Source organism: Argiope bruennichi, chromosome 9, assembly GCF_947563725.1.
Source record: "Argiope bruennichi chromosome 9, qqArgBrue1.1, whole genome shotgun sequence".
Classification (NCBI taxonomy): Eukaryota; Metazoa; Arthropoda; class Arachnida; order Araneae; family Araneidae; genus Argiope; species Argiope bruennichi.
This window is the reverse complement of record NC_079159.1, coordinates 109,819,094-109,846,749: the sequence shown is the minus strand read 5'-3', so window position 1 is coordinate 109,846,749 and position 27,656 is coordinate 109,819,094. Positions and strand designations below refer to the sequence as shown.

At 30.0% G+C, this 27,656-nt stretch overlaps 2 protein-coding genes across 2 annotated transcripts in view; both read right to left on the bottom strand.

The window, feature by feature from the left end:
• The window catches only part of LOC129985053 (uncharacterized), a 41,646-nt gene extending 40,971 nt beyond the window's left edge, over positions 1 to 675 (bottom strand). The window contains exon 1 of the mRNA XM_056094977.1: positions 37 to 675. Coding sequence (XP_055950952.1) covers positions 37 to 675 — 639 coding nt within the window. The remainder of the gene's footprint in view (positions 1 to 36) is intronic.
• Positions 676 to 23,976: 23,301 nt separating this feature from the next.
• On the bottom strand, positions 23,977 to 27,537 carry LOC129984412 (Fanconi anemia core complex-associated protein 24-like). Its single transcript, XM_056094289.1, has 5 exons — positions 27,282 to 27,537; positions 26,596 to 26,735; positions 25,690 to 25,842; positions 25,380 to 25,524; positions 23,977 to 24,130 (listed from the first exon to the last, which is right to left on the bottom strand). The coding sequence occupies exons 1-5, from the start codon at positions 27,373 to 27,375 to the stop codon at positions 24,033 to 24,035; spliced, it is 630 nt and encodes a 209-aa protein (XP_055950264.1). The 5' UTR covers positions 27,376 to 27,537; the 3' UTR covers positions 23,977 to 24,032.
• Between the last annotated feature and the right edge of the window lie 119 nt (positions 27,538 to 27,656).

The following is a 27,656-nucleotide window of genomic DNA, read 5'->3' as shown; positions in this document are numbered from 1 at the left end:
ACATATTTACAATTTAAATCCTATGTAAGTACTTACAATATTCTTTTGGATTCTTTTTTCAACATCTTCAAATTTCCCAAGATAATTTACTAAAGAGACAATGTCAGCATTTTTGATGGCTTGTTTTAAATTATTGCTGCAAGGAAACCGAAAATCACCTTCGATGAAATCAATTTTCCAAAGAGCATTTTTAAAATATTCCAAACAAAGGAGAACTACCAGACACGTGATTTTCCATTTCTTATCAGAATGAATAATGCTGACACGAATGTCAATCTCTTCATTTGTTCCAACAACAGACTCTAACACTTTAACTAAAGCTACGATATCCGATGGCGAACCTGTACTCACAGAGCAAATTCTAAGTTCGTTTTTCTTCAATAGTTCATTAACAATTTTGGAATTTTCCATCGTAGCTTTTCTGAAATGATAAGCAATGGCACTAGACAGACAAGTACTCTTCTGGTAAATCCACGCGATACGGTTATAAAGTGTATCGTCCAAGGAATCCACAATTTCAGTATTTTTTGCCGATTTAAATTGGCATCGCTGTTTGGTAATAGGCAACATCTGAAAAGACTTTCTGAAAGATTTAAAGCCACAGTTTCTGTCGCCGTCATTTCCCACAAGTTTCTTAATAGCCTTGAAATAAAATTCACAGAATTCGAGATCCATTTTAAAAGATTAACTTCCCATACTGTTAATCTTTCAAACTCAATTGTTATTCTTCCCACAACTGAAATCGCGAGGTTTTGTTTACAAATGAGATTAAAAAAGCGAGTTCGCAAATTGAACAGACTAACTCTATGGCAAAGGATACTGCCATGCTCTGATTGGTCGATTTCTTTTGCACAGACTTTTCTAATCTGTAGTTGCTGCAATCCTAAGTATTGGTTTCAGTTTCTGCGCACTTTTTTGTCTGCTCTTTTTCAAAATGGAGAAATTAAATCTTCCAGAGAAGTACAAGCATGAAATAATTGAGATTGATGAGAATATAGCCATTTTTCGTATTTCTGATTTTATAAATAAAGAATTAGCACATGTAACAATTTTTCTGTGAAGGATTATAAAAATAAGACTTGAAAATCAAGCTTTTATTTTACGGAAAATGTTCAATCAATTTTTTATTAAATTTTCATGTTAATATTATTACCATAAAATATCTACATGCAGATATATTATATTTATTAAGATATTTAGATGACATTAAACGATATAGCAATCATTATAATTCTTATTGAATACGCATGTAAAATAAAATAACACGAGAGATTTATTTTTTAATTTCATGTTAAAATTATTGCCATATTATATATAGATATTTAGATTGATATAGTTATTGACAATCTAACAATCTAGCTATTAATTTATTTGGTTTGAATTAATGTTTGATTACAAGCAAATATTTAGAGAATACAATTATATTAATAAAAATTAGATAATGTCAAAATTCTCTCGTATCTTTCATAAAACTAATGAAAGCTGCAAGCTTTGAGCCAAATAAGAAATAAATACACTATTATGAGTGCAAAACATTGCCAAAAAGATGCCAAGGCTTAAACCAATCAGAGCATGTTGGTATCCTTTGCCATATAGTTAGTCTGTACAATTAGCGAATTCGCATTAAAAATGTAATTTATTTTAACTGCTCTTCTCCTGTTTATTGCTTTGGCGTGAAATCATTGAGGTTAATAAGATTCATTTGTTTAAACTTTTGAAATGTCAGTTATCAATAGTGGAAAATTATATTGTTAAATCACTAAGCGAATTTAGTATTTTGAGTATTAGCATTAAGATTCATCTTCGAGTTACTTGTATTATCAACTCTGAAGTAAAGACACAAGAACTGAATGTTGCCAAAATCCTCTCCAATTATTTTCAATAGCTCGCACGATATAGATGCTATTTTTTTTTCAAAATATAAAATAAATAACACATTTTTCAGAAACAAAATGCATGAAATAAGAGTGATACTTATTGAGTCCTTGAAAAATTAATGAATAAAAATTGCTTTCCTGCAAGCATTTATCTAATACCCTTATTTTAGAACCGTTTACAATGTCCTCTTTTACGGAGTAGAAGTTACGGAATCTGCTGCATTTTGATCGATTGAATTGAATGTTGGGTATAAATACCCAATGTTGTTGGGTATTTATCTGCGAAGTCTGTTTCTTTATTGAGTACATTTCTGGTTTGAATTTTTGCCGAGTTGAACTTGGAAGGTGTTTTTCGCCTTAAACGGTTATTACACTAATTTTAAGAAAACTGAAAAGTAAAATTAACAGCCAAATAACTACCAACCAAGTTCATTGGTTCATAGATTTATTGCAGTTCATTGGCCACGGGCCGAGGCTTTTAACTACATTCATGGAAAAATTTTGGCTTGAAGTGAGTGAAATTCCGGGGATGCAAAGAACATGTTCAGTGTGGAAAGCAAAAATACATTTAAAATAGGATGATTAAAATGATATTAAAAAATAAAAAAAAGAGAGAGAAATTTAAAAATAAAAAAGAAAGGAAATAAAAAGCATGAAAAGTTCAACTATAAAAATGATAAATTGAGTGGTAAACGACTGGAAGAATTGATAAAAATTGGAATATTGTCAAATAACTATTGACTTAAAGTTTTAAAATAAAATATGAATTTAATTTTCTTCAAATAAGGTTATTTTGAATAATAAGAATAAAAGAATCTTTAACGTAAATTTTGGAATTTTTTTTCTTTTATTAATGAAATAATTTTTAAATTTATTAATTTGAAAAAATTAGTCTGCTCGAAATTTTTGTAATCGTGCATATCTTTTTCAAATTTTTTTGATGTAATATAAAGTTTTTGTCAATCCAACGAAATGGTGCTGAGAAATAGAAAAAATTAGAGGAATTTTTCTGTCGAATTGATAATAAAAGAGACTATTACTAGTGGTTAATGCTTCTTTTAGCTTCTTGCTTTTCGTAGTTCTGTAAAATTACCAAGAATTCTTATTTTCAATGCACTAGTGAAACTACTAGATTACCAATTCTGTTGCAATCAAAGTCATGGTATCTTTTTTCTACTTTCCTGTATACGAAGAAGAGAGAAAGTATTGCAATCGCCAAAAAATTCGAATTCGGGATTTTGACAAATCTACAGGTTTTAGACCACCCTGAGTTCAAAAAACACATTTTTGGAAAATGTCCATCTGTCTGTCTATCTCTCTGTGACAAAGATAACTCAAAAACGCTTTGAGCTAGATGAAATTTGGTATGCGGGCTTTACATCAAATTTATAGATTTCTGTCATTCCGAGGAAATCTGTCTGTCCGGCTGATCGAATACGAATTAACGAAGAGAGCTAGGTGGGTAAAATGCGATACGCAGATTTAACATCTTTTGTATAGACACCTACCAAATTTTGAACCAAATCCAACTCAGGGGGGATCGTTTGTCTGTCTGCACTTTCAGAAACATATAAACTCAATAATTTAAAAACTTAATATTACATTTGGATGTGAAACTAGAGGGTCTTTTGTGACTTTAAGTGTAGGTTTGGGTTACATTTTTGTTTCAATCGAGTAGGAAAAACGCGTCTAAAACCGAAATTCGATTTTTCTATACTTATACCCATACTTCTATAAACCCATCCAAGGATCAAACCAATACAAGGATACAAGGATCAATAGGCAAAAACATTCGCCAAGGGTCCCGTGATGGAATCAGTAAAAATGCTAAATACTCACCAAAGATTACTGTTTCGTAACTAGAGTACGCCAATGCCATGCAAAGCTTTCCCTGGGATAACATCGTTATAAGAAAGTATACAAGAAAGTTTTTGGGAGATCAATCCTTTTAGGGTTATTTTTTTATAATTAAAATAATTTATTCTATCCTCTCTTCAGATGTCAATAATCGTGAATATTAAAATTAGTTAAACTCCCATAATAAGACACCTCAGACATGGTAATGAGAAGCTGCCTTATAAATAAGCTTTTTTGGCTTCCTTGGTGATAACAAAAATAATGACGCTTCTCTCTCTGAACGCAACGCCGACCACGATTTGTACTTGCATGATGCCACGACGCTTGTGTTGTTTGTAATGAAGACTATTGTGCATCCGCCACAGTGCCAAAAGTCGCAGCAGAGCTCTGACATTCAATTCTTTCCTTTTTGCAGTTATAATTGCTGAAATTCTTTATATTTGAATCTGAAAGAAGGAGATTCATAAGGACCCGTAAAAATCCATTGAGCAGAGTAATATCAACCAATAAAGATTCAAAAACAAATATATATATTAGATTGTTTTTCGAAATTTGAAAAAATTCCTCCTTTTTTCCACTTTTTCTAGACATGGCCAAAGCCTTTGATCAAATTTGATACAATGGCCTGGTATTCTACATCATGAGACTTGGTTTTTCGGCTAAAGGAATCAAAATTATTCAAGCCGTAACTCGATTCTCTTAATCTTTATAGAAAAAATAGAAAGTGCAATCTTTTCCTAAAAATTAACAGAAGCAGTGACTAACAGAGAAAGTGGGTTATCCTTGTCCTCACCTTTCAACTCGTACTTTACTGGGGAGGTGTGGTCTACGAGACCGCATTTCATTTACACTCAAATTAAATTTTCTAATGAATGTATTAGTATGAAAAACTGCCAATATATTTTGCAGATATTTTTTCTGATATATAGATATGTTTTAGAAATTTTTCAAAATAAATTATCATTGAAAAAAGTAAATGTGTCGGAACATATATTTTCATCTCAAATTACATGTTACAATAAATAATATTCTTGAAAAACATATTACGTTTTACTTTTTAAATCATATTTATTTTTACAGTATATGAAGGAATATAGAAGATTATATAATGCAAAATTAAACAATTATATGAAAAATAAAAAAAAATTGACAATGGGTAAAATTGGCCCTTTTTTTATCGGCTTGTGTGACTTTCATAGCACGGTTTCCCAGGGCATTTTAAACATACAGATTAAAAACTAGTATAAAAATCAACCTATAAAATCTGTATATATTCTCTTGGTATATTAATATATTTTATAAATTTTTCAAAATACATTATCACAATAAAAATTAATTATGTTTGAATATACATATCAGGATCAGTTGAATGCGAACTTTCATCGAAAAACTCTTCTGTACAATTATCCTTATCACTAACATCACTTTCTACTTCATTTAAAAGTGTCTGGAGCACTGCTTCATAATAGGATCAGTAAATTGGATGATATTTCGGAGGCCAAGTTTTAGCGCTCTCTGCTAAGCCTTGTTTATTACTGGGACACTAACAGGGAGGTGCGGTCTTAGAGACCGCGCTCAAAGAAATAACTGAATTATTTTTAAAAGCATCCGCTGAAATCGGTTGAAAAAGTGCACGTGTATTGAAGGTCACAAAACAGGAAGCTACATTGTCAACCCATTCAATTGAGCTAAAAATAGAATTGGGGTAGACAAAAATCCATCGCTAGCAGTCTCACAGACAACACGTCCCCAGTTAAGGGTTAAACACTTTAGTCCATGATAAGTCTATAAAGCCATGTACTACAATTATGCTCTTATCACCTCGGGATCCAAAATAAATATGCAGGAATCTTTATCATTAAAAAATAGTATATGTCAATATTAAAGAAAATCCAAATATTTTGACAGTCAGTCTCTTGGATTAACGAATACAAGTGTCTGGTGTTCTTGCTAGATTTAAAATTAATTTTCGATACCACATCAAAGAGATTACAAATAAAGGCCGAGTAACGAAAATCCAGCTGCCCCATCTTCTGGCACGAAAGAGCACACTAGTGGTCAAGGTTATTGGTACATTCGTGGACCAATGACCATCATGAAATCAAGGAAAATGTGTTTTAAAATAAGAAAATATGAATCATAAATCTTCCATAGTATGTTAAACGTAAGGTTTTGCACAATGATCTTAAAACTAAATTCTTTTTAGAACATTTCAAGGATACTTCAATCAAGTTTTCCCAAAACTGTCTCTCAGTATTTCCCTGCTTATGATCCTACTCTCTCAAACTCCTAAAAATGGTTATTTTAGGATTTAATCAATCATTTTCTTTTAGTTAAGAGAAGATGTATTCTTCCAAAACTGAAATGTCGAGAAATTATCCAGAGCAACTGTCGATGGCCTTCATGAATAAATTTTGTAGATAATGGAAATAAAATGCCATCAGAAACTAAATTAAAAATACTCATGGGTAAAAAGCTTGTTGTAATGATTCAATAATCTGAATATATTTATTTGTAAACCAAATACATAACAATTCTACTTCAAAATTTAACTTTCACCAACACAAGTGCAATTCACAAAACAATTAATGGAGAGAGAAAATTGTGTTTTAAAGAATAGAAATTAATTTAGTTTTTAAAAATAGCTTTTTAAATTGTTTTTAAAAGTACTTGTCGGTTGTAACTTCGATCAAAAAGCGGCAAGAAAAAAATTTCGCCAATATGGCGATTTCAATCATCAAACTATATAGCATGTGATTCTCACATTCAAAATTTTTCATAATAAATAATAATGCACTTGAATATATTGTTATAATTTGGCGAAATTTTTTCTTGGTGCTTTTTGTCGCCGTTAAAACCGAATTGTATCTTTTTAATTTTTTTTTTTTTTTGATTTTAGAAGAAACATTTCAAATATTAGCAGCAGAAAAGAAGAAATGATATTGCATTAAAAAAAAAAAAAAAACTTATCTTCTAACTTAGCAACGGAGATAAAAAAAAAATTTCCATCGGAGATTTTATACAATACAGTCAAAGGGTGAAAAGCAACTTTTCGCTTTAAAGATAAAGTGCATTTCACTTGTTTTTATCCTACACGTCTGGGAGGTTTATTTTCACTCATTTTTTACATATACATTAAACGCTAATTATGTTCATCATTATCTAACAAGTGTGATATACCATCAGCTGACAATTATACAAAAAATGCGCGAGTAAAAGAAGGTAGCCGAGTCTCCCAATCCACTAAAGTAAAGAACATTAAATCAGTCGGCATCCGCCGTGTTTATTCAGTCCGCGCGGATCATAATCGTTTGGTATGGAGTGACGTGTCGGCGAGCGGAGGAACAGCAATGCCTCTGGATCCCCAATACCTAAAACGATTGGTGGCCCTTGCCCTCTCCCTGGCTGCCCTGGCACTACTCTTCGTTGATCCAGAAGTAAGCATTTCCACGATTTCATTGTTATTGTTTACTCTTTTATTTTTATTACCCATCATGAAATTGGAATCGATTGCCTTTTGTTTACTGTGTTCGTTCTCTGCGCGTTTGTTTTGAAGTCTGAACTACATTTACTTCCTTTATTCAGATGAATGAATGACGGAATTAGAATCATTGGCATTCGTTGGCATGAGTCACGATTATGGTAATAACTAAATCGGAAAATTCTAATATCTTATTAATTTCAGCGAGAAAATAAATAATTCAATAAAATAACTTAACTTATCAAATAAGGTATGATGATTTCAATAAAATGTACACTCAGGAATTATCGGTTTGTTTTCTTTCGTGTATACGAAATATATAAAAAATATAATAATAGTCAAAAAATTCGAATTCGAGATTTTTATGAACCTTCATATTTTAGACCTTCTTGAGTTCCTAAAACACATTTTTCGAAAATGTCCGTCTGTCTGTCTGTGACAAAGATAACTCAAAAAGGCTTTGAGCTAGACGGATGAAATTTGATGTACAAGTTTAAGATCAAATTTGCAGATTTCTGTCAAATTTTGAACGAAATCCGTTCAAATAAAATTTATCCGTCTGGCTGTTTGAATGTAAGTTAGCGCGACAACTGGAAAACGAAGAAATCTATATAGATAAAATTCTGTATACAAATTTAATATCTATAGCATAGAGATGTAGAGACCTGTCAGATTTTGAACCAAATCAAACTATGGGGTAATTCAGCGCGATAACTTAAAAGCGCAATGACTCAAATATATCAAATCTGGTACATGATTTGGCGATTTTAAGCGTAGTTTCATATCAAATTTTTGATTGAATCGATTGATTTGCGTCTGAAACCTAAATTCGATTTTTGAATACTTTTGACCGCATGACAGAGATTAAATGCCAAAACACTCGCCCAAGATCATACGATACATTCATTAAAAATGCTAAATTCATGCCAAATGTTAATATTTTGTAACTATACTACGCCAATGCCATGCAAAACATTCACTGAGATAATATCTTTATTAGAGAGAATGCGAATGAGTTTTCCAGAGACCACTGCCGCTGGATTTATACTAGCTCTATTTGAACTGCAAATGAAGTGGCACCATTTCTAAGGATAAACAAGGTATTTCAGTGCTTGTAAACAAAATCAACTGACTGAAAATATTTCATTAAAATCCATTCCATAACTTGGGATCAAAATGGACTGGTGGTCGAGTTTCCGCTTCGGGTTATGTTTCAGAATCGAATTCTACCAAAATAAGTTTTGTGTACTACGCGGAGTCAGATTTTCTTTTACTGGTGTGGTGTGAAAATTTGGAAAAATGGCGCTCTCAGGTGTTGTCTTCACTATCAGACTCTGATTCAAACCTAAGAGAAGCGTTCAAAAATAATTCTTGGGGATAGTTTTAGAAAGGGATATTAATCAAATTAAAATAAATAAACTTTTAAAACTATTTTAAAATGAATTTTCTTTCGTTTATTAATGTTTCATCTTTTATAATTTTTTTAAAGAAAAGAATTAAGCTTATTTTCTAGTAACAAAATCTTCCAAACAGAAATAGATTAAAAAAATTATTGCCTGAAATTATAGCCTGGATGAGATGTCGCAAAAGGAAGTTTTTGCGATACCGTAGTTAAATTAATTTTACAGCAGTCTAAAACAACATCCCGAAAATCAGAAGCCTTTATTGTTTTATTTCAAAACATATATTAAAGATACATTTATTTTTTAAATATTTACTTCTATTTAATTATCTATCTATATACATTTAAAAACAAATGCCACTAATCGAATGATTACTCAACGATGTGTGAACTTGGAAGGAAGTTAACAGCAACGTTCTGTTGTTGTTTCTAATGGCACTCGTCATAGACAATCATTGATTTTAAGCCAAGGGTGCATCTCTTGTATTTTCAGTTGCGTCATCTAGGGCCAAGAGTACAACTTAGATACACACACGTCACAACCCTTTTTACGGGGTGGACTTCATTCATGCATTTCATTCACTCATCCACAGATCGTAATTTAGACCTGAATTAGAGAGCGATCACCCCTGATCCAGTATTACTCTCGACAGGGAGGACTTTGTGATTTATGCGTGTGCCAGCCACCACATACACGGAGAGTATAGGGCAATGCATTTTCTTAGATTGTATTCTGGGAATTGAATGCTGTTTTGCTTGAAACACAGGTCGCTAAGATTTTTCACCTTTGTCGAAACTCTGTATGGAACTTCATGGTCGTAGTTAATAATAAATACACAGCAAAGGAATGGTAATTTCTTCACATTTGTTTACCTCCAAGCTGCTCTCTCCTTCCAACTCTACCCTTTTTTCCTGGCATCACATATACAAAGATCCGGCAGCGACTGCAGAGCTATGAAAATAATGGTGGCCAGGCATAACACTTAACATACCGACTGCCCGACAGATTTATAAATTTTTCAACGTACTAATATTAGTACACAATAATAAATTTTAGTTGAGTTTATTGACAAAAACCAATGCATTGAACAATGCATCATACCTAATTATTTTTTAATGCACTAAGGTAATATAAATAGCTACTGTACGTTCAATATAAAGTGGAAACATTTAAACTAACTTTTTATGTAGATAATTTTTGCAAGATTCCATTTTAATTTTAAATTATGATAATCCTCTACCAAAACTATTTCATTCACTTTGAATTTCTTCACTCTTTCACCATTACACCATTTCGGGTTCGATTGGAGACTATTCAAATAATCTGACGACCATTATCTCCAAAATGTTTGTGCGAGTTTTTTCACTCATTACCCTCTACTAAATTTACTGATTGGAATTTCTACCAAATCATATTCAAGCAAAGATGTTAATGATGAGATAGCCAAAAAATGTTTTGGTTTAAGTGCCAAATCATCATCACGGCACAGAAGACGTGAATTCAGCACAGTTTCTACCTAAGAAATCAGAGTATAAAATTCCTCATGAGTAAGGATATTATTTCCTACGACCCTCTTAAGATGAAAATTCAACGATTTAACCCCTGCTTCCCATAAACCAGCAAAGTCAAGTGCGACCAGAGGGTTAAAATGCCATTTAATATTCTCTGGATCAAGAGATTCCTCTAATTTTTCTACATTTTTTTATTAAATAAAGTTTTTAAAATTTTGGGTCATTCATTGGTGAATCCTACAAAATTTGTTCCGTTATCATTGAAAATGTCAGTTGGTCTATCTCTAAGAGATAAATCGTTTCAATGCACCAATAAAAGTATTTGTACTTAAACTATTGACTATTTCTAAATGATGATTACGAAACATATAAAGACAAAAACATAACATTTGTATATATTTTTAATTCTACCAGACATTAATTTGACATTAAATGGGTCACAAACACTCTAGAAATGATTATTCTTGCCATTGTTTAGTTTGGTACTTTTCCGTTAGCCGGACGCAAATGTCGCCAATTGTGAACCAAATGCGAATTTGGCGTAAGACATTTGGCGGAATTCTACATTATTTGGCGATTTTTCGCTGGCGCCGGCTAACGGAAAAATACCAGTTTGGTTTTTACCTTTTGCATCTACCATAAGACAATTAATGCATTTTTAATAACCTTTTTCAAAGTATGTTCAACCATTTATAATCCAGATTTGGTTTCGAATATTCACTCAAGTAGCTTTCATACCTGTATCCAAAATAAAACAACCTGTATACTCATCACATCAAAACAATCATTAAACTCATGAATTATTCTATAAAAATTCACAGACGCTTTTGAAGCAATTTTTAAATACATATTACTTTACAAAATTATATAAATTTTGCCAACGGAAGTAAGAATAGTCAAATGATCTTTGAGTGAATTAGATTTCAAATATAGTTTACTTTAGAAAGTCAAAAACACCAAAGGGGAAGTCGGACTTAATGCTCTTTGAATTAATACCAATGTCGAACTTTTGAGGACAATTTTTCGCCAAATATGTAATTTTGATAATTTTTAATGCAATCCTAAACTATATATTTCTGGCCATGTATTGTAACTATTACCATCAATCCGAAGTTTGGCAAGTTTTTGGTAGATTGGCACGATTCTATTGTGTTTGGTGAGAAATTGAATACTAATCTGAAGTATTACTCTATTTTTTTTCTGCTATTAGAGAGCACATTGTCATCTTTTATTCTTAGTACACTTTGCACACTAATAATTAATTAAAATAACAATATTTAAATAGGGCAAATGAGAATTGTATATAATTATTAAAAAAAAACTGATTTTGAATTTTATATTGGTACTTATTAAATAACTGTGTGGCCGGGATAGCCTGGTTGGTAGGGCATTGGATTCGCATCTCTTGGGTTGCGAGTTCGAACCCCGCCGGTCAAAGACTCCCCGCGTGCTTGGTGGCTGACGCGCGTTAAATCTGTCGTGGTCACAAAGTCCTCCATGTCGAGAGTAATACCACTGGGGGTACTGGATCAGGGGTGATCGTTCTCTGATTCAGGTCTAAATTACGATCTGTGGTGAATGAATGAAGTCCGCCCGTAAAATAGGGTTGTGACACGTGTGTAGCTAAGTTGTTGGCTTTATCCGCAAAGGATTTAAAGTCAATGGGCTTGTCTAGGACAAGTGCCATTAGAAACAACAGCAATTGACTGTGTGGGATTGGCGATAATTCGTTGTCGTCAATGATTGAATGATGATGATTGCGCGACTCCATTTGGCCATTTTTTGGATCTTTTAACGTTTATTATGAACAATGCATTTCAGAGGAGAATTTCTTAAAAATCCATACCGTTGTATCCTTATTAGTTGAAAAAACAACAACATGCCGCTGTTTGATCCAACTTATTTATCATCATTACACACGTATATACAAAAACCATACTCTTATTATCGATAGTTGCTCTTATATTATCTATATTACAGAATAATTATTTCTCGTTCCGTCACTTTATATAGAACCTATGATACTTTCACGACTTACATATGTGTAAGCAATGCATGAAATCATGATAAGACCAGTTCCGAAACCAAGAAGAAAAATTCCAATGTCGTCGGCTTGAAGGTCATATTGCATAGACATTGTAACATACCGACTTGAATAATGTAAAGTCTTCATTGTAATGCCCAAAGGAATTGACAGGAAACTAAAGAATATGGTAACCGCAAAAAGTATCAATATTTTATCATTATCCTCTTCATAGAATACTGGCATATGGCGGCACACCAGCTAATATTTACCATCAGTAAAACTTCACCACAGGTATAAGTCGCATTTTTCACAAAATCTTTTGCGATGTTCAACAGTTGTTTCACAACTTTGAAGGAGGTGATCATTTAATCATATTTGATAAAATTCTTATCACAATGTTGAGATTTTGTTTTGCTTGTTTGAATGAGGAGGATTAAGGGATTTTTAGCTACAAAGGCTATCATCCCAGCTTTCAACAATATCTCCAATTAATAAATGTCAAGAAATTCCAAGTAATGAAAGAAAATATGGAGAGACAGTTTATCTGCAAATACTTTGCTCGTGAATTGTTTAAAATTACAGGTTGAAAGAGAGTTGAGGCCCAACTTCGACCAGAGGCAATGTCTGATGCTTGAGGGAGTGCTTTTGGCAGTGCAGTAAGATGTGATCCAAATTATTCAAAGAGTGGCATGTTTCGCAATTTGGTTGATTCGACAGGTTAAAACGATGTTGAGATTATTAACATAGACATTAATTTCTAATGAAAAATTAAAATTAATCGATGTGATTGCAAATCATCTGCTTTTACCACATCTGTTATTTTCCTTATATTACGTCACCGGCGAATTAGAAATGATTACATTATATCGCACAGTTACTTATAAACTATTTTGAAAGTGAATAATGTCTAACTTTTATGAAAATAAAGATTCAGAGTTCTAATACTGAATCAATTTTGTATTATCTTCAGAAATTGAATGAGCGATGAAAAACAAGCCTTTTTTATTTTTTAAAAGTTAATCCATTCGTACTTCAAGAAAACAGAGTGAATATTAAATTTTTTCTCATACCAGGTTTGCATTAGACCAGTTATAAGACGGCCAATAGGCAGCGCATGCGTAGAAAGGGGCTGATTTATGTTTGTCACAATTTCATAGGAAAAAATTCAGGCATTCCATGCTTTGCTATAAATTACCGTTTTAGCGTCCCTGCATTTTTCTTTTACACTGTGTATCGTATTAAAACGAAGGAAAACAGAGCAAAGAGCAAAAAATATTGAAATTTATCTATGATAATGATCAATTTTTAAACAAACAAACAAAAAATTCTACAAACGCATGCGCAATAAGAAAAAAATACATTACAGCTGCATGTTGTTGTCCGTTGGACCAAGTACTTGCCATGGACTGAACAACATATTTCAACCTTTCAACGCATGAGTTGCCTACTGGCCGAATGTAAACCCACCTTCACAAAATGCTATTCTGTTTTCTTGTAATTTCGCATGTGTAACCAAAATCTACTTTTCAAACTTCGTAAGTGGATATTATTATTATCATGAAGATTTTTTTTTTCAATTATCGATAAAAAAAACAATAAAATTTCTTCCAAACACTCCATTACTAATCGTTCTGAACATTTTATAGTCAAATAGATTGACTATTATGTAGTTGACCTATATATGACTTGACCTATATTGACGAAGGGGTTAAGAAAAGCCAATACATGCAATTGAGGGGATAAAACTCACTTTTTGGGAGGAATGTTAGTTTGCAATAACTTTAAATTAAGAAAGTACTTAGTCATAAGAACGCATTTCTAAAAATGAAGATAGGGGAATTCATATTCAAAATCTAATTGTTTCTTAGTAAAATTCATTGGTTTTTTTTAAGCCTAAATATATATTGAAAAATAAATGCATGGGGGATCTAATCTTTAAGCAGACCCTTTTTTCAACATCCATTCAATTTCCATTTTTCGAACATTTTTCACATCTTACATAAAATAGTAAATTTGTACATATATTTACAAAATATTGTCTCCAGTATTCTTAAGAAACGATATCATTGTATCTTTTCCGCATTCTATATTGATCGTGTCAGAACTATAATAAATTTTTTGTTGCATTAAATGTAATTTATTGTATTTTTGTTGCGCACTTATTCTCCTCGGATTCGAAACACATTTGAATTCCTGCTCGTTGCTGCAATCCTGATTTAACAAATATTTTAGGTAGGGGGAACTACGCTGAAAATCGATTTTTGATGAAAACAACGAATTTTTTTATTATCTTATTTTAGATTTTTGAAAAAGTTTCTTTTATAAAACTTCTTCTTTGAACATTTATTTTATATAGCTTCTGATATAAAATAAGAGCATGCATTTGTTCATTTAGCATGACATGTCATTCTGGCGCAATCTCTGTTTCTATCTATATTCTGCAATCTAGAAAGGAATAAAACATATTTTTTTCTAATTTTAGATATCAGAGAAATCAAATCTCAACAGTCTCATAATGAAATAGACTCAAATATTGACAATTTTTTGATGGTCATTAAAAGAAACTGAGAATATTTTTTTACAATTTCCTTTGTAAAATTTTAACAGTGAAAGAAAGGACCAGTATCTGAATAAAAAAAGAAGCTAAATAATACTTGATTTTCTTTAATTAAATGTAAAATTAATTATTATGAGTTATTTTGAAACCAAATGAGAGATATTGTGCTTGCCCCCCTGTCGGTTTTGTCTTGCCTCCTCTTTGGCAAATGTCTGCCACCGCATCTGGAATCACTCATTAAAAAATCTCTCAAAGCATAAGGTCTATAAGCATGAAATTTCTAGAATAGTAAATACTCATTAAAAAAATTTTTTTTTTAAAAAAAAAATGTTTTTTAGAATTTTGAATGATTAAAATGAGTCAAAATTTTAAACTTTTTATGCTGTAATTTCATTATGTATTGCCACACAAAAATAATAGTTTTCTTTTTATTAAAATATAAAAAGTAAGCTTTCCAATGACGCTAATTTTATATCCATGTGACTTTTTGTTTAATTTTAAATAAGTTTTCAAAATGTTTCAAACTCTATTCGTTACAGTAGTTATTTCTGATATATTGAAAGTCAAGCTAATTTTATTGCTTCAACAATATTGTTTTTTTATTTTCTCGTACACGATGTACAGAGAAAATATTGTAATCATCAAAACAAACTCTGAGATTTTGACGAATTTTCGCATTTTAGATCTCTCTGAGTTCGAAAAACACATTTTTGGATAATACTTATCTCCCTGTCTGTGCCAAAGATAACTGAAAAACGTTTTAAATTAGACGAATGTAATTTAAAATTAATTTACACTAAATTTAATTTAATTTACATTTAAAATAAAAAGATTAATTTAATTTACACTAAATATCTATCAAATTTTGAGCAAAGTGTGTTCAGGAGAAATCTTTCTGTATTTGAAATGAATTTAAAAGCATTAAGAATATAATTTTTTAATTTTAAAAAGATGTAAAAGCCATTTTTGTTAAATAATATTTTTGGAAGATATGGTCATCAATTTCCATAGGTCAGTCATAGTGATTAACCATCTGACAATGGTTAACTTAATTTCGAGTTGAATTATAGTTTTTGCATGAAGCCCATTTCTTGATTTCTTTTCTCTGACCATATGGAATTTTTGGTGATACGACAAGTTCTTTCCAAAGCATTTCTTATAATATTTTGCAGCTCCATTAATTTGCGAATGATTAAATAAGTGCAGCCGTGAAAAGTATTTCTTTACATTTGCATTACAATGCATTACAATTTATATAATTTGCATTACAATTATTACAATGTGTATTGTAATTATTACAATGTACAATGTGCAAGGTGAATGTGCATTAGCGCTCCGCAGTCTAGACTGTTTATCTTAGAGCTACCAAACTTGGCACATGTATACTTTGAAGTTTATTACTTCCGCTGTTATTTTTTTTTGAAATCTTAATTAAAGATTAAATAAAATTTTGACATTTTCCCTGTGATAACTTTCGAAGACATTACAATAAAAAATAATCATCTTTACATCATCTTAAAATTAAAAAAAAAAATCTTTTCAATTATATAAATATTTCTACGGCATGAATATTTTTTCTATATTTAATCAGTTGCAAAAAAAAAAAAAAAAAAATGTTTTAAGCATATTTTTTAAGAAGAAACATAAGAATTCTGAGCGAATATTAAACGTATCACGAACAGAAATAATAATAAAGAATTCTGAAAGAAGACCTAAGTAGTTGATAAAAGCCAAATTAAAATTGCAGATATTTTTTCGTTTGAGTTTTGCAATCCGAATTACTATTCTGTTCTTAACATGAACCAACACTGACAAAGGAGATTTCAGGAAAGCAAGCAATGCATTTTCTTAAATCTGGGGAGAATTTATAAAAAAAGATAAATTTATATTTAGAATATTATTAATATGAAGAAAAAATGCTAGATTTTACATTGTTTTAGGTTAGAAATTAGTTATTTTTCAAGTGTATCCATTTTTTACGAACTTTAGGAAATCTGACAAAAAAAAAAAAAAAAAAAAATTAGGGAAATGTACGGTAAAATGAACAGAACAGCTCAAGGCTTCTAAGTAAGAATCATAGATCCATCAAAATTTGAAGTTTGAAAATATTTTGTTGAAAATTAGTTAATCAGACGTAGTTACATAAAATATTTAATTAAAAATTTTGGAGACAAACAATTTAGCAGCTGTTCGCCATATGTAGTCAGAGAGTATTAAGAGCGATTTCTTTGTCATGTTCGTTAGCGTTTTTTATATAGAGATATTTATATATTCCCTTAATATTATTTATTCCGCAATAAATGCTGCATTCTGTGATAGCAATGAAGTCATTATCTATGAGTTCTACAAGATGTAATATTTTATTGTTTGTGTTTAAAGATAGAAACGAATTTGAAAACAACTCAGATGATAAAAAAATCTATCTACCTTTGCCTTTCAATCTGTCAAGATAAATTTTGTGATATAAAAGGTAGAGTTAATGTATCTTTTAAATGTTGATTTTTAAAAATGTTTGATTTTCTTGGGTTTTTTTACTATAAATTCTATTTCACCTTCTTTAATTTTTTAGTGCTTCCTATTAATGCATATTAAGTCTCTAAAATTTAACTTATTAGAATTTTCTTTCTTTGATAAGTTTTATTGATTTTTATTACATTACTAAAATATTTTATGACATTGGATTCACAGAGGCATTTTTAGGTCGAAATCTACTTCTAGGATTCTATGAATTGTTGCCAATATAGTAACTGAAAAGAATCCAATAGAGTAAATCCGTTTGCAAGTCTTCGAGTAATATTTTTTGTTTGTTTTGAATTGTGCATTTACTACACAAATTTTAAGATAATTAAAAATAATTAACAGATAAATATTTATTTGAAAATTAAATTAAAATATAAAAATAATTTTTTAGTAAAATTATTTTGGATAATAATAGGAAAATTATAGCGATATTTTTAAAAACGAATTTCGAAAAGATCATTTTCCTCTTTTTATTTCTTAATGAACGAATTTTTGATTTTATTATTTCTTAATCTTCCCGAAATAGTTTTTCTTTATTTCATAATTTTTCATTTTAATCTAATATTTTTGTCTGATTTTAAATCTTCCCTGATATTTTGGAACATTATTGATCATTGAGAAAAATAGGGGATTTTTGTAAGGAATTGATAGTTTGTCAGAGAGAATACTACCAGTAATGAAGCTATAAGAGGCTTATGTCCTTTTTGCTTCTTCTTTTTTTAAGTACTTGCTTTTTGCTGATTTCTTCAGAATTTACTTTCAGTATTCTAGCTAAGTTACTAGGTTCCTGTTCCCACAGCTAAAGTCCTCAAACATGAATGAACTTTCTCAAGTGTAATTTTCCAAATTTGGTATAAGATTTAAGAGGGATACGGGACAGTATTGTCTCCTTGAATGTAACTTATTTTTGTTGAAATTTACTTTAATGTGTCCCTTCACATCGTTAAGAATTAATTAAAAAAGCATATGTACAATTCAACAAAAGAAAAAAGTAAACAAATTAGTAATGGGATTGTTGAAAAAACTACTTCGTTTACTTGCTTAGGTTATCATATTGACGATAAACTCATAAGACCCATTAAAATAGATTTTAATCCGTCTTTTATGGGAAAATATTTACTTTATGTATTTTTAAAGGAACTGCTGTGAAGATTTTGTTGTTAAAATAAGGACTAAAATTTATTTTAGTCTGCTCTTTTCTATGCAAACTGATGTCCATCCCCAAAGCAAGATATTAACTAAGTTAAACAACATAATGAAGTAATTATAGATTTAAATTAATAAATTTCTAATTTCATTAGAGAATTTAAATATATAATCTTTTAAATTTTTAGTCTTTGTTAATTTGGAATGCTTTGTCTTCCAAAATCTGCTTCCTGTTCTATGTGTGAATGTGCCCTCCTCTAAAAAGGGGTTGTGCAAGCGAATGAGTGATGCGTGAGTAGTCAAGTCGTACTCTTTGCCCAAGTTGGCTCTACGATAAAAACAAGAGGCGCTCCCCCTTAGGCTTAAATTGGCTTCTTTGAACAGCGGGCTTGTCCGTGGCAAGTGCCATAAGAAACAACAACTTCTTCTTCCACAAATGTTGCAATCCAAGCGCATTATCGAATGCTCTTGGACTGCAACATTTGTGAAAAAGGAGTTCTACCAGCGGAGGACTAGGCAGTGTACCAACTTAACGAAGGCGAATGGGTCCCTTACAAATTAGACAGTACATTTTCTAGAATGTATGGATATATGTGGAAAAGAGAGAGAGAGAGAGAGAGAGAGAAGTATTTGCTAGCGCAGAAAATTGCTAGAGCTTTCCGCATTTTTCCTTAATCGAATAAATAAAATAGCAATAAATTCTGTTAGAAACATACAACCTCACTTCTGAGCTGCAAGGGGCTTTCTAATTTTTTGTATGGCTGCTGAAGTCCGCGGCTACAGAAAGAAAAATATTCCTCGATTTAAAAAACTGTGGTTCTTGTGATATTATTATTATTATTGCAGTTAAATTCCAGCGTAAAAGTAATGGCGGCTAAAAAATGGAACAATATAGGGCAGCAAGAGAATTTAAAAACTATTGGTAACAGTTATTCTGAATTTCTACATCACCTAGTTGTGACATATTTCACGTCATATTTAAGATACATATATACGAGAGAGAGTCAAAAAGTAAAGGGACATTTGCGAAAAGTGTATGTATTCTAATGATAAAAAATTGAAACATACATTATTTTTCTATATAACCACCCGGACTTCAGCGCACTTTTCCCGAAATTTCACAAGTTTTTTGGTTCCGTGAGGGAAAAAAAAAGTTTATCGGTTGTATCTGTTAACAATTTTGCATCGCATCGATAACTTCTTCATCAATTGCGAATAATATTGCCCTTAGTGTTTTCTTCAGTAATCCAAACATATGAAAATCGCTTGGAGCCAGGTCTGAACTGTATGGCTGGTGTTCCAGTACTCCAAACCTCAATTCTTTTATTGTTTTGTTGGACAATGTGGGCGAGCATTATCTTGCTACAAGATGACATCGTTTTGTAGTTTTCCACGACGTATTGATTCGTCTGTTTTCCATTGCCAATACCCTCAACGACTTTCAAATTGTCCTCAGTAGTTGTCGCCAATGGCTTGCCCAATCCTCCGTCTTCAAATAAGGAAGTTCTTCCTTTGAAGCGCTCTATCACGACCTCCGTATTACGGAGGTCGTGGCTCTATCCATTCGTAGATTTCGCTTCGCGATAAACAGCTGTCATACTGCGCTTGCATTCGATGTATAATTTTCGCAGGTTTAACACTTTCCACCAACAAAATCAAATTACTGCTTTCATTTTCTCCTTGGTGCAGATCGACAACGGAACTTTCCGTATTTAACGGTCAGATACACTCCAACATTACGATAACTACTACACTCTGCTGCTGCCACTAGTGGTGTCGACTATACTAATTCAGTACTGGACACTAGCAATGTTACCAAACCCGGAAAGACAAATTGCAAAAGTCCCTTTACTTTTGGACTTTCCCTAGTATATCAGCTTGATTTTATTGTAGTGTTAGTACTATTTGCAAGGCTATGATTATTACGCTTCAGTTATATTGTTTTTAAATTATCATTTCACATATAGGTTTCAAATAATTTATTGAATTTTTCAAAGTTACCTATTGAATTCCTTACTTTACTTAATATCATTCAATAACGAAAGTGTAAAATGGTTCGTCTGCTTTCCATTCCGAATGTCTCCTAGCAAAAACATGAAAAAATTCTAAAACTAAGGATGAAAAAATAAGCGATACCTGATGTCATTTTGAATAAGTTTGAATGAATTTTTGTAGCATCTCTGGAACATAGCAATCGGTCCAACTGACTAAAGATCGACCCTCTTTTCTGGTATGAAACAAGCAGTTAAGCTTAAGTTGTGCGATCAGTTGCAAATTCCATAACACTTCGGAAACGGGTGGCGCAACCAGCTGAATTACGAGCTGTACCACTAATCGTTCTAGACTAAAAGCATCCTAAAAGTTAATAAATTTGTTACTTAATAACGTTCATCATCATCTATTTTTAGAGAAATGAGTTACATGCACTCGTTACAATACATAGCATGATAAACAAAAATAATCTCTCCAACAGATCCTGGATGAAAACTGGATGGAAGAGGAGGAAGAGGAACAGATGAACGAGAATGAAGATTTCCCTTTGCATCTGACCAGCCGCTATATGGATCTCCTGCCGAGCGAGCAGTTCCTCATTTTAAATCTGATAATGGAAAACATGGAGAGAAATGCATCTAACCTGCTTCTGGATGCTTATATGTGATGATCTTTATGATATTGTTACGTTCTTGCAACTAAATTTATTTATGACTGTTTAGAAATAAAATTATTTGTAAAAAATAAAGATATAATTTAAAATAATTTTGATTGATACATACAAGTAATTAAATTTTGAACTAAATTTATTCTTTTCATCATCTTTACTACTAATAAAGATGAATCTGTGTGCGTCTGTGTATATTGGCGCACAACAGGCCAAATAGTTTGCCCTGCAGCTAACAAATTTAGCACATATATCCCTTAAAATTAAAAAATATGCACATTTTAGAGACTTTTTAAATTTTTTTTTAATTAATTAAAAATTAAGCTAAATTTTGGAGTTTTTCCATGCCTTCTGAAAATCTTATTACACAAAAAGAAATTTTACACAGTTTCAAATTCTTGACAAACCTTTCAACACATATCCGTTATATCGTTCTTTAAGAAGTGATGTCTCTTCTACTTGGAAACAAGGCAGTGTCGAAAAATACATTCCTCAAGAATACAAATGAAAATGCGATTCTAATTATGATTATCTAAATAGAAATTTTTAAAAATATCTACGCATCTTATTATTATTTTTTTAACTTTCCCGCATGCGAAATATATGTAGGGAAAGTTTTGTGATCATCAGAATATTCCATCGCGAAATTTTGACAAATCTTCGCATTTCAGGTCTTTCTCAATCCTATTTTTTTGAATCATACCTGTTCATAAAAACGGCGACTAAAGAATATTTTGAATAAAAACGGATGTAGTTTATATATGGTCTTAACAGCAAATTTGTAAATTTTTTATTACATTTTGAAAAAAAAAAAAAAAAAAAAAAAATCGAAAAACAGGAAGTTTGTTTCTCTGTCTTTCAAAATGAACACAATAATTATAGAAAACAAAGAGCTAGATGAATAAATTTTGACGCACAATTTCAGCATCAAAATGTAGATCCATATAGCATATTATACCAAATCTATCAAGGCATTGACAATCTATCGGTCTATTCATTCGCATGATATAAATACGATAACTCTAAAACACAATGAGTTAGATAAATACAATCTGATATAAAATTTTGTAACTAAAACTGCACTTCTGCATCAAATTTTGGTTTAAATCGATTAAAAAAAAGGTTTCTCGGTTTTTTTCATTATATTAAGAACAAGATGCCGATGCGCGGAATTCAGAAAATAAAATTCTGAGTATTTGCAGTGTTCAAAGCCTGACCCAAAGTTCTTAATTTTTATACAGTGGAAAATAGAATTAACACTTTTATTTGAGAGTGTATGGGAAATATTTGGAGAGACAATTCTCATTGGTTTAATGACTAATTCTATCAAATGAAAACAAATATCCATTAACTATCTACCTTTTCGTTTATGCATCATGAAAACGAAATCTAAAAGCAGCCAAAATGAAGAAAAGAAAGGAGGTAAAATATCAACTTGCTGAGCTTGCTAAATTAATTCTGTAGAAAATCGAGCACAAGTTACACTTAATTCAAAGGTCTGAAGAGCCAGCCTTATCCTATTTGTTGCTTATTTATTTATTTTTGTCTTCGATGTAATTATTTATTCCAATTTAGTTTATTGTCGAATTCTCTGCGAGAAAAAATTAAATAAAGATGAAAACGGAAATATAAGCTATAAAAATAATTTAAGGGAGAAGTTGCAATAATTTCTTAAATTAAATGAAGCCGCAGCTTTCCTGGAGATTAGCCACTGCCTGTAAATAAAATTTAATAAATGTACAAAACTTTGAATAAATAATTCTATATTTTTTGATATTTCAGTACTTCTCTGAAATGTTTTATTTTTTCATTATTGCATTTTCTGTCATCTTCTTTTAAAACCAATCATTACACTATCATAAATTAAAAAAATAAAAATAACTGGAATTCTTTTTTATTAAGAAATTTTTTTTCACATAGGATAATTGATAATGCATTAGACAAATATCTGCATATGGTAACTTTATTAGTAGTTAATAGTAAATCTATAATTTTCTTATAAAATCACTATACATATTTTTCTGTTTTGACTGTGTTAAAAAATATGGAGAAAATGGGGAGGGGGGAAAAGAAAAGGAAAATTAAGCCTGTAAAGTGTATCAAAATATATTAGAAAATTATACCACAATAAGTCTTTTCTTGAATATCAGGAAGCATGTCATGATTTCCACAAGTCAATTTGCCAGTAGAATTTTCAACACAGCTAACAAATTAATTTTAAGCATAAATATTAGTAAAATTCTTTAAATTAATGTTAAAAACACCAAGAATAAGATAACTATAGATCAAATTTTCCTTCTTAAAATGTTTGAGATAAGAAATTGAAATATATGCAGATAATTATTTTTAAAAAACTTTATAAAGATATATATTAAAAGTAAAGAGAGGAAGTAAGAGATAAATGCAGTAAAATACCTAAATAAATAAACATTATCTTCTTTATATTACCTTAAAAATAAATAAAAACAAAAGAAAAAAAAATTCAAAATTCCAGTTTTCTGATATTAAAAGTTGACTAATAGATATATGTTACTAATAACTTGTTTAGGGATTAGATAATACAAATGGATTTATTAGAAAAGAGCAAAAAGAAATACAGAATGCAAATAGTTAACCCAAGTAAGTGTAATCAACTATCCTGAAGTGAGGATGTTAAATGTAAAGGATTAATAACAACTTTTATGTATCAGGTAAAAATTCATATTTACAATTATAAGATGATGTAGCATATATTTGTAACACAATAATTAATCCTTTAATATTCTTTTATCTAATGATGAATCAGAAATAATTTAGTTCAATTTCATACTTCACATTACATTCATACTTCATTATATCAATTTCAGTGCCACAAAGAAGTGAATATATTTGGAAACTTTCTATACTCAGAAGAAATGTATGTGAACATAAAAATAATTAAACATTCCATATAGCATAAATATGAAAAATAAATACTTTCTTTATGTATGTAAAATAAATACATGAACAGGAAAAATTAACATGTATGAAAAAAATTATAAACTTGCTGAGCACTGTTTGCACCAATAATTTTCGTTAGATCCTCCAAACTGGCATTACAAATATTGATTAAGCCTGAAACAAATAAATAAACTATTTAAAAATACAAAATGGGCAAATTTAAAACATTAGTAAATGTAATGCAAATGATTATTGCAAGCAGAAAAGAAAAATGTTTTATTCATTAAGCAAGAAATGAAAATGATACAAAAAATGATGTAAGATAACTATTTTAAAACTTCACACAGAAAGAAGGCCTCATGTTTTAAATTTCATAATTATTTGGATTAATCATAAATTTAATAAACAACACCTTCAAGTCAAATATGGAGCAATTAAATGGTTTTAAGACAACAACAACAAAAAATTATAGAGGTCTTGATAGATATAATAAATTCAATGCATCTGTGTTTTTAAGATTAATTCTTTTTCTGAGATATAACTCCAAAGATATAAACAATTCTATTTTGAATTCTGGTTCATGAATTCCTTTAGTTTTTCTCATGCCCCTCAAAATCTAACCACTGAATTTACTGGCATTAATCTGCTATATCCCATGAAAGTCACTTTTTCAATTTTTATTTGTTGATTTTAACGAAAATGCACAAAAGATCTCAAAAACATATACCTTTTTTTAAAAAGCAATCAGTTATATCCTTAAGTGTTTAGTTGGTCACAAGAGAACTTTTTACTCTTTTTGCATACATCATTTCTAATTAATTTAAAACAACAATTGTTTATTCTCTTCAATTATATGATTTTTTTTTCTACAATCATTAGAAAATATACTGTGGGAATATGCTTACCAAGAATGACAAATAATTTTTCTACATTTTAAAAATCTAGACTTTCAATATACATTGAGTTACTTTTAGTAATTACTTGTGCACCACATTTCATAGACATAAGTGTGATAGATTTAAAAGGGTACTACAGACAAACATATTTCCTTTAATAAATATCTCATAAAAATATCAGCTAATTATTAAAAAGAGTATTCAAACAGATACGCTAGAACTTAATACAGGTATTTAAAAAGACAAAAATTAAATCAATTATATATATATATATATAAATTAGACATGACTGCAAAATAGAATTTTTGAGTGAATTCATGGTTATTGTGGAAACTGAATTGGCTGGAATAGAACCTGGGACCTTGTGGTTCGCAGCAGAGTAACAAGACCACAAGACAAAAGTAATTACTTGTGTCCCGTAGCTTTTATCTGACTTATAAGCTTCACCACAATATATATACATGTTTTTATATCAATCTGCATAATAGTAGTAAAAAACTATTCAGATTAAAATCAATTCTACTTACTCTTAAACTTTAATAACAATGCTTGAGCTTTTGTTTCACCCAATGAAGGAACAGTAAGAAGAGTCTTCAGAAGATAAGTTTCTAGGGGCGGAACACGGCCTCTTAACATAAACGGGTTAGATTTATCCTCACAACCCATACGAACCTGAAGAAAATGAGATAAAATCATTCTAAATGATTTAAGAATAATATCAAAACATATTGCATCAACAAAATAATTTTGAAGATATGTTTTTCATACTTGATATCAAAAAACATGTTAAAAGAAGAAGAAGAAAAAAAGTAAATGTGAAGAAAAAGGAAACATTACCATAGCTACAAGTGCTTGACAGCATTCCTCAGATCCAGACACAGGAATGATTCCTAAGCCAAGTTCAAGAACAGCAAATTTCTGAAAACTACTAAAATACTGACTACTAATAGTTGTCTTTTCAACTATAACAGCAGTTCTTTCATAATTTGCCTAAAAAAATAGGAATTACTTTTATGAAATGACAATGTAACATTATTTACATTTAGAAAATATTTGCATAAACATAATGGAAAGCAACAGATCAATACATTTTTTATCTATTGCTAAACATTAAATATTTTTGATCTAAAATATTTATATACACATTTTAATATCAATTTGTTGTTACAATTGAAATAAAAACAAACAATACAGAACATGCAAAAATATTTAAAATAAATTTTATTTAAAAACAGTTAAAATATATAAATATTTTTTTTTTTTTTACAAAAACTCCCAGTTGAAGACAATTAAATATTATACAATATATCAATGATTTTCAACTTCTCATGATCTGCAAAATTCAAATGAAATACTTATAAAACTTATGCATTTTGTAAGATTGCCATTTACAAGTTCAAAGACAGTTTAAAAAATAAATGCATGTACAAAACATAATACACAATAATAAAAGTTAATAGTTGACATATATTAATATATATATATATATTTAAACATACAAAAATGGGGAAAAAAAAGAAAAAAAAAAAGCACAGTAATAATTTCTAAGTATTTTTAATCTCATAAATGTTTTCATAATTTTTTAAAAATAAATCAACACTTAGCTTTTTTTACTTTAAATTTTTGAACTGTCTTTGGAAAATTTAAAGACATATTTAATCTATTACAATAACATATGATCAAATTAACATTTACGTTAATATCACTATCAAATCAAAGTAAAAACATATGTAGCTTGCCTGCCTTTTTTAATTTAGCTAGATTCCTCCGATAATTAGTCCCTGCTACTAAGTCGGCTTCTGTTACATATATGACAGCAAATTCAGTCGAAGGATAAAAATCAACAAAATCCATAGAATCATTCGTTATTGTTTGAACTCTGCCTGTAAGTTAATAAACAAAATAGAATGACTTTACAGTAATGTATTTAATAATAACAATATTATAAAAACAATTTCTTTACAAATATTTTTTTTAAAAATTAGATATTTTGATGGAATATAAAAAAGGTTAAATATTATAAACATATAAAAATTCCGTATCTTGAATTTTAGACAATATCGTCAATTTATTTAATTTTGGATGCCTTTTAAAGTTTGAGCATTAAAAAAAAAGTGCTCGATAGACTCTACTGATTATAATTAAAACCATGTGGCAAAGCATTACGAAAATTTGAGAAGCGAGATTTGGCACATGGACATTAATTTTTTCCCCATTGCTTTTACAGATCTCTGCATCAGTGGAACAATATTCATTTGAGTTTCGTTATTGTTAAAATCCTATTGGCGATATTCTATTTCGTAGTACGTATATATCCATTTGTAGTCTAAGAGTTAATTGTTCGATGCTATTAAAATTACAAATACCTATAATTCAATTTTATAAATATAGGTGTATTCAATATAATATATTGAAGTAATATTCCTTACGATTGAGAAACGTATATAATTCGTTATTTGTCCATTTATCATTTACATATATGTGCCCTGGAGGTACATTAGGACGAAAAACTGTTTCTGCCATATCTTCTTAAGTTTTATTTGTGAAAAGAAGGTAAAAATAGAATAGGTTATGCATGAGTGTTTTCAAATTAATTTAACAATAAAATGACTTCCAAAACTAATTCTTTTCAAATAGCATTCATTATTTCCGACATGAAATAGAACAAAAGCACATGTCAGTATATTTGTTTATTTAGAAATTTATTAATTCTCTTCCTTTCTTCATCATATGCCGGGCAACATATCGATATTCCATTTTTTAAATATTGATAAATGAAAGCTTAAAATGAATAGACCTTTATG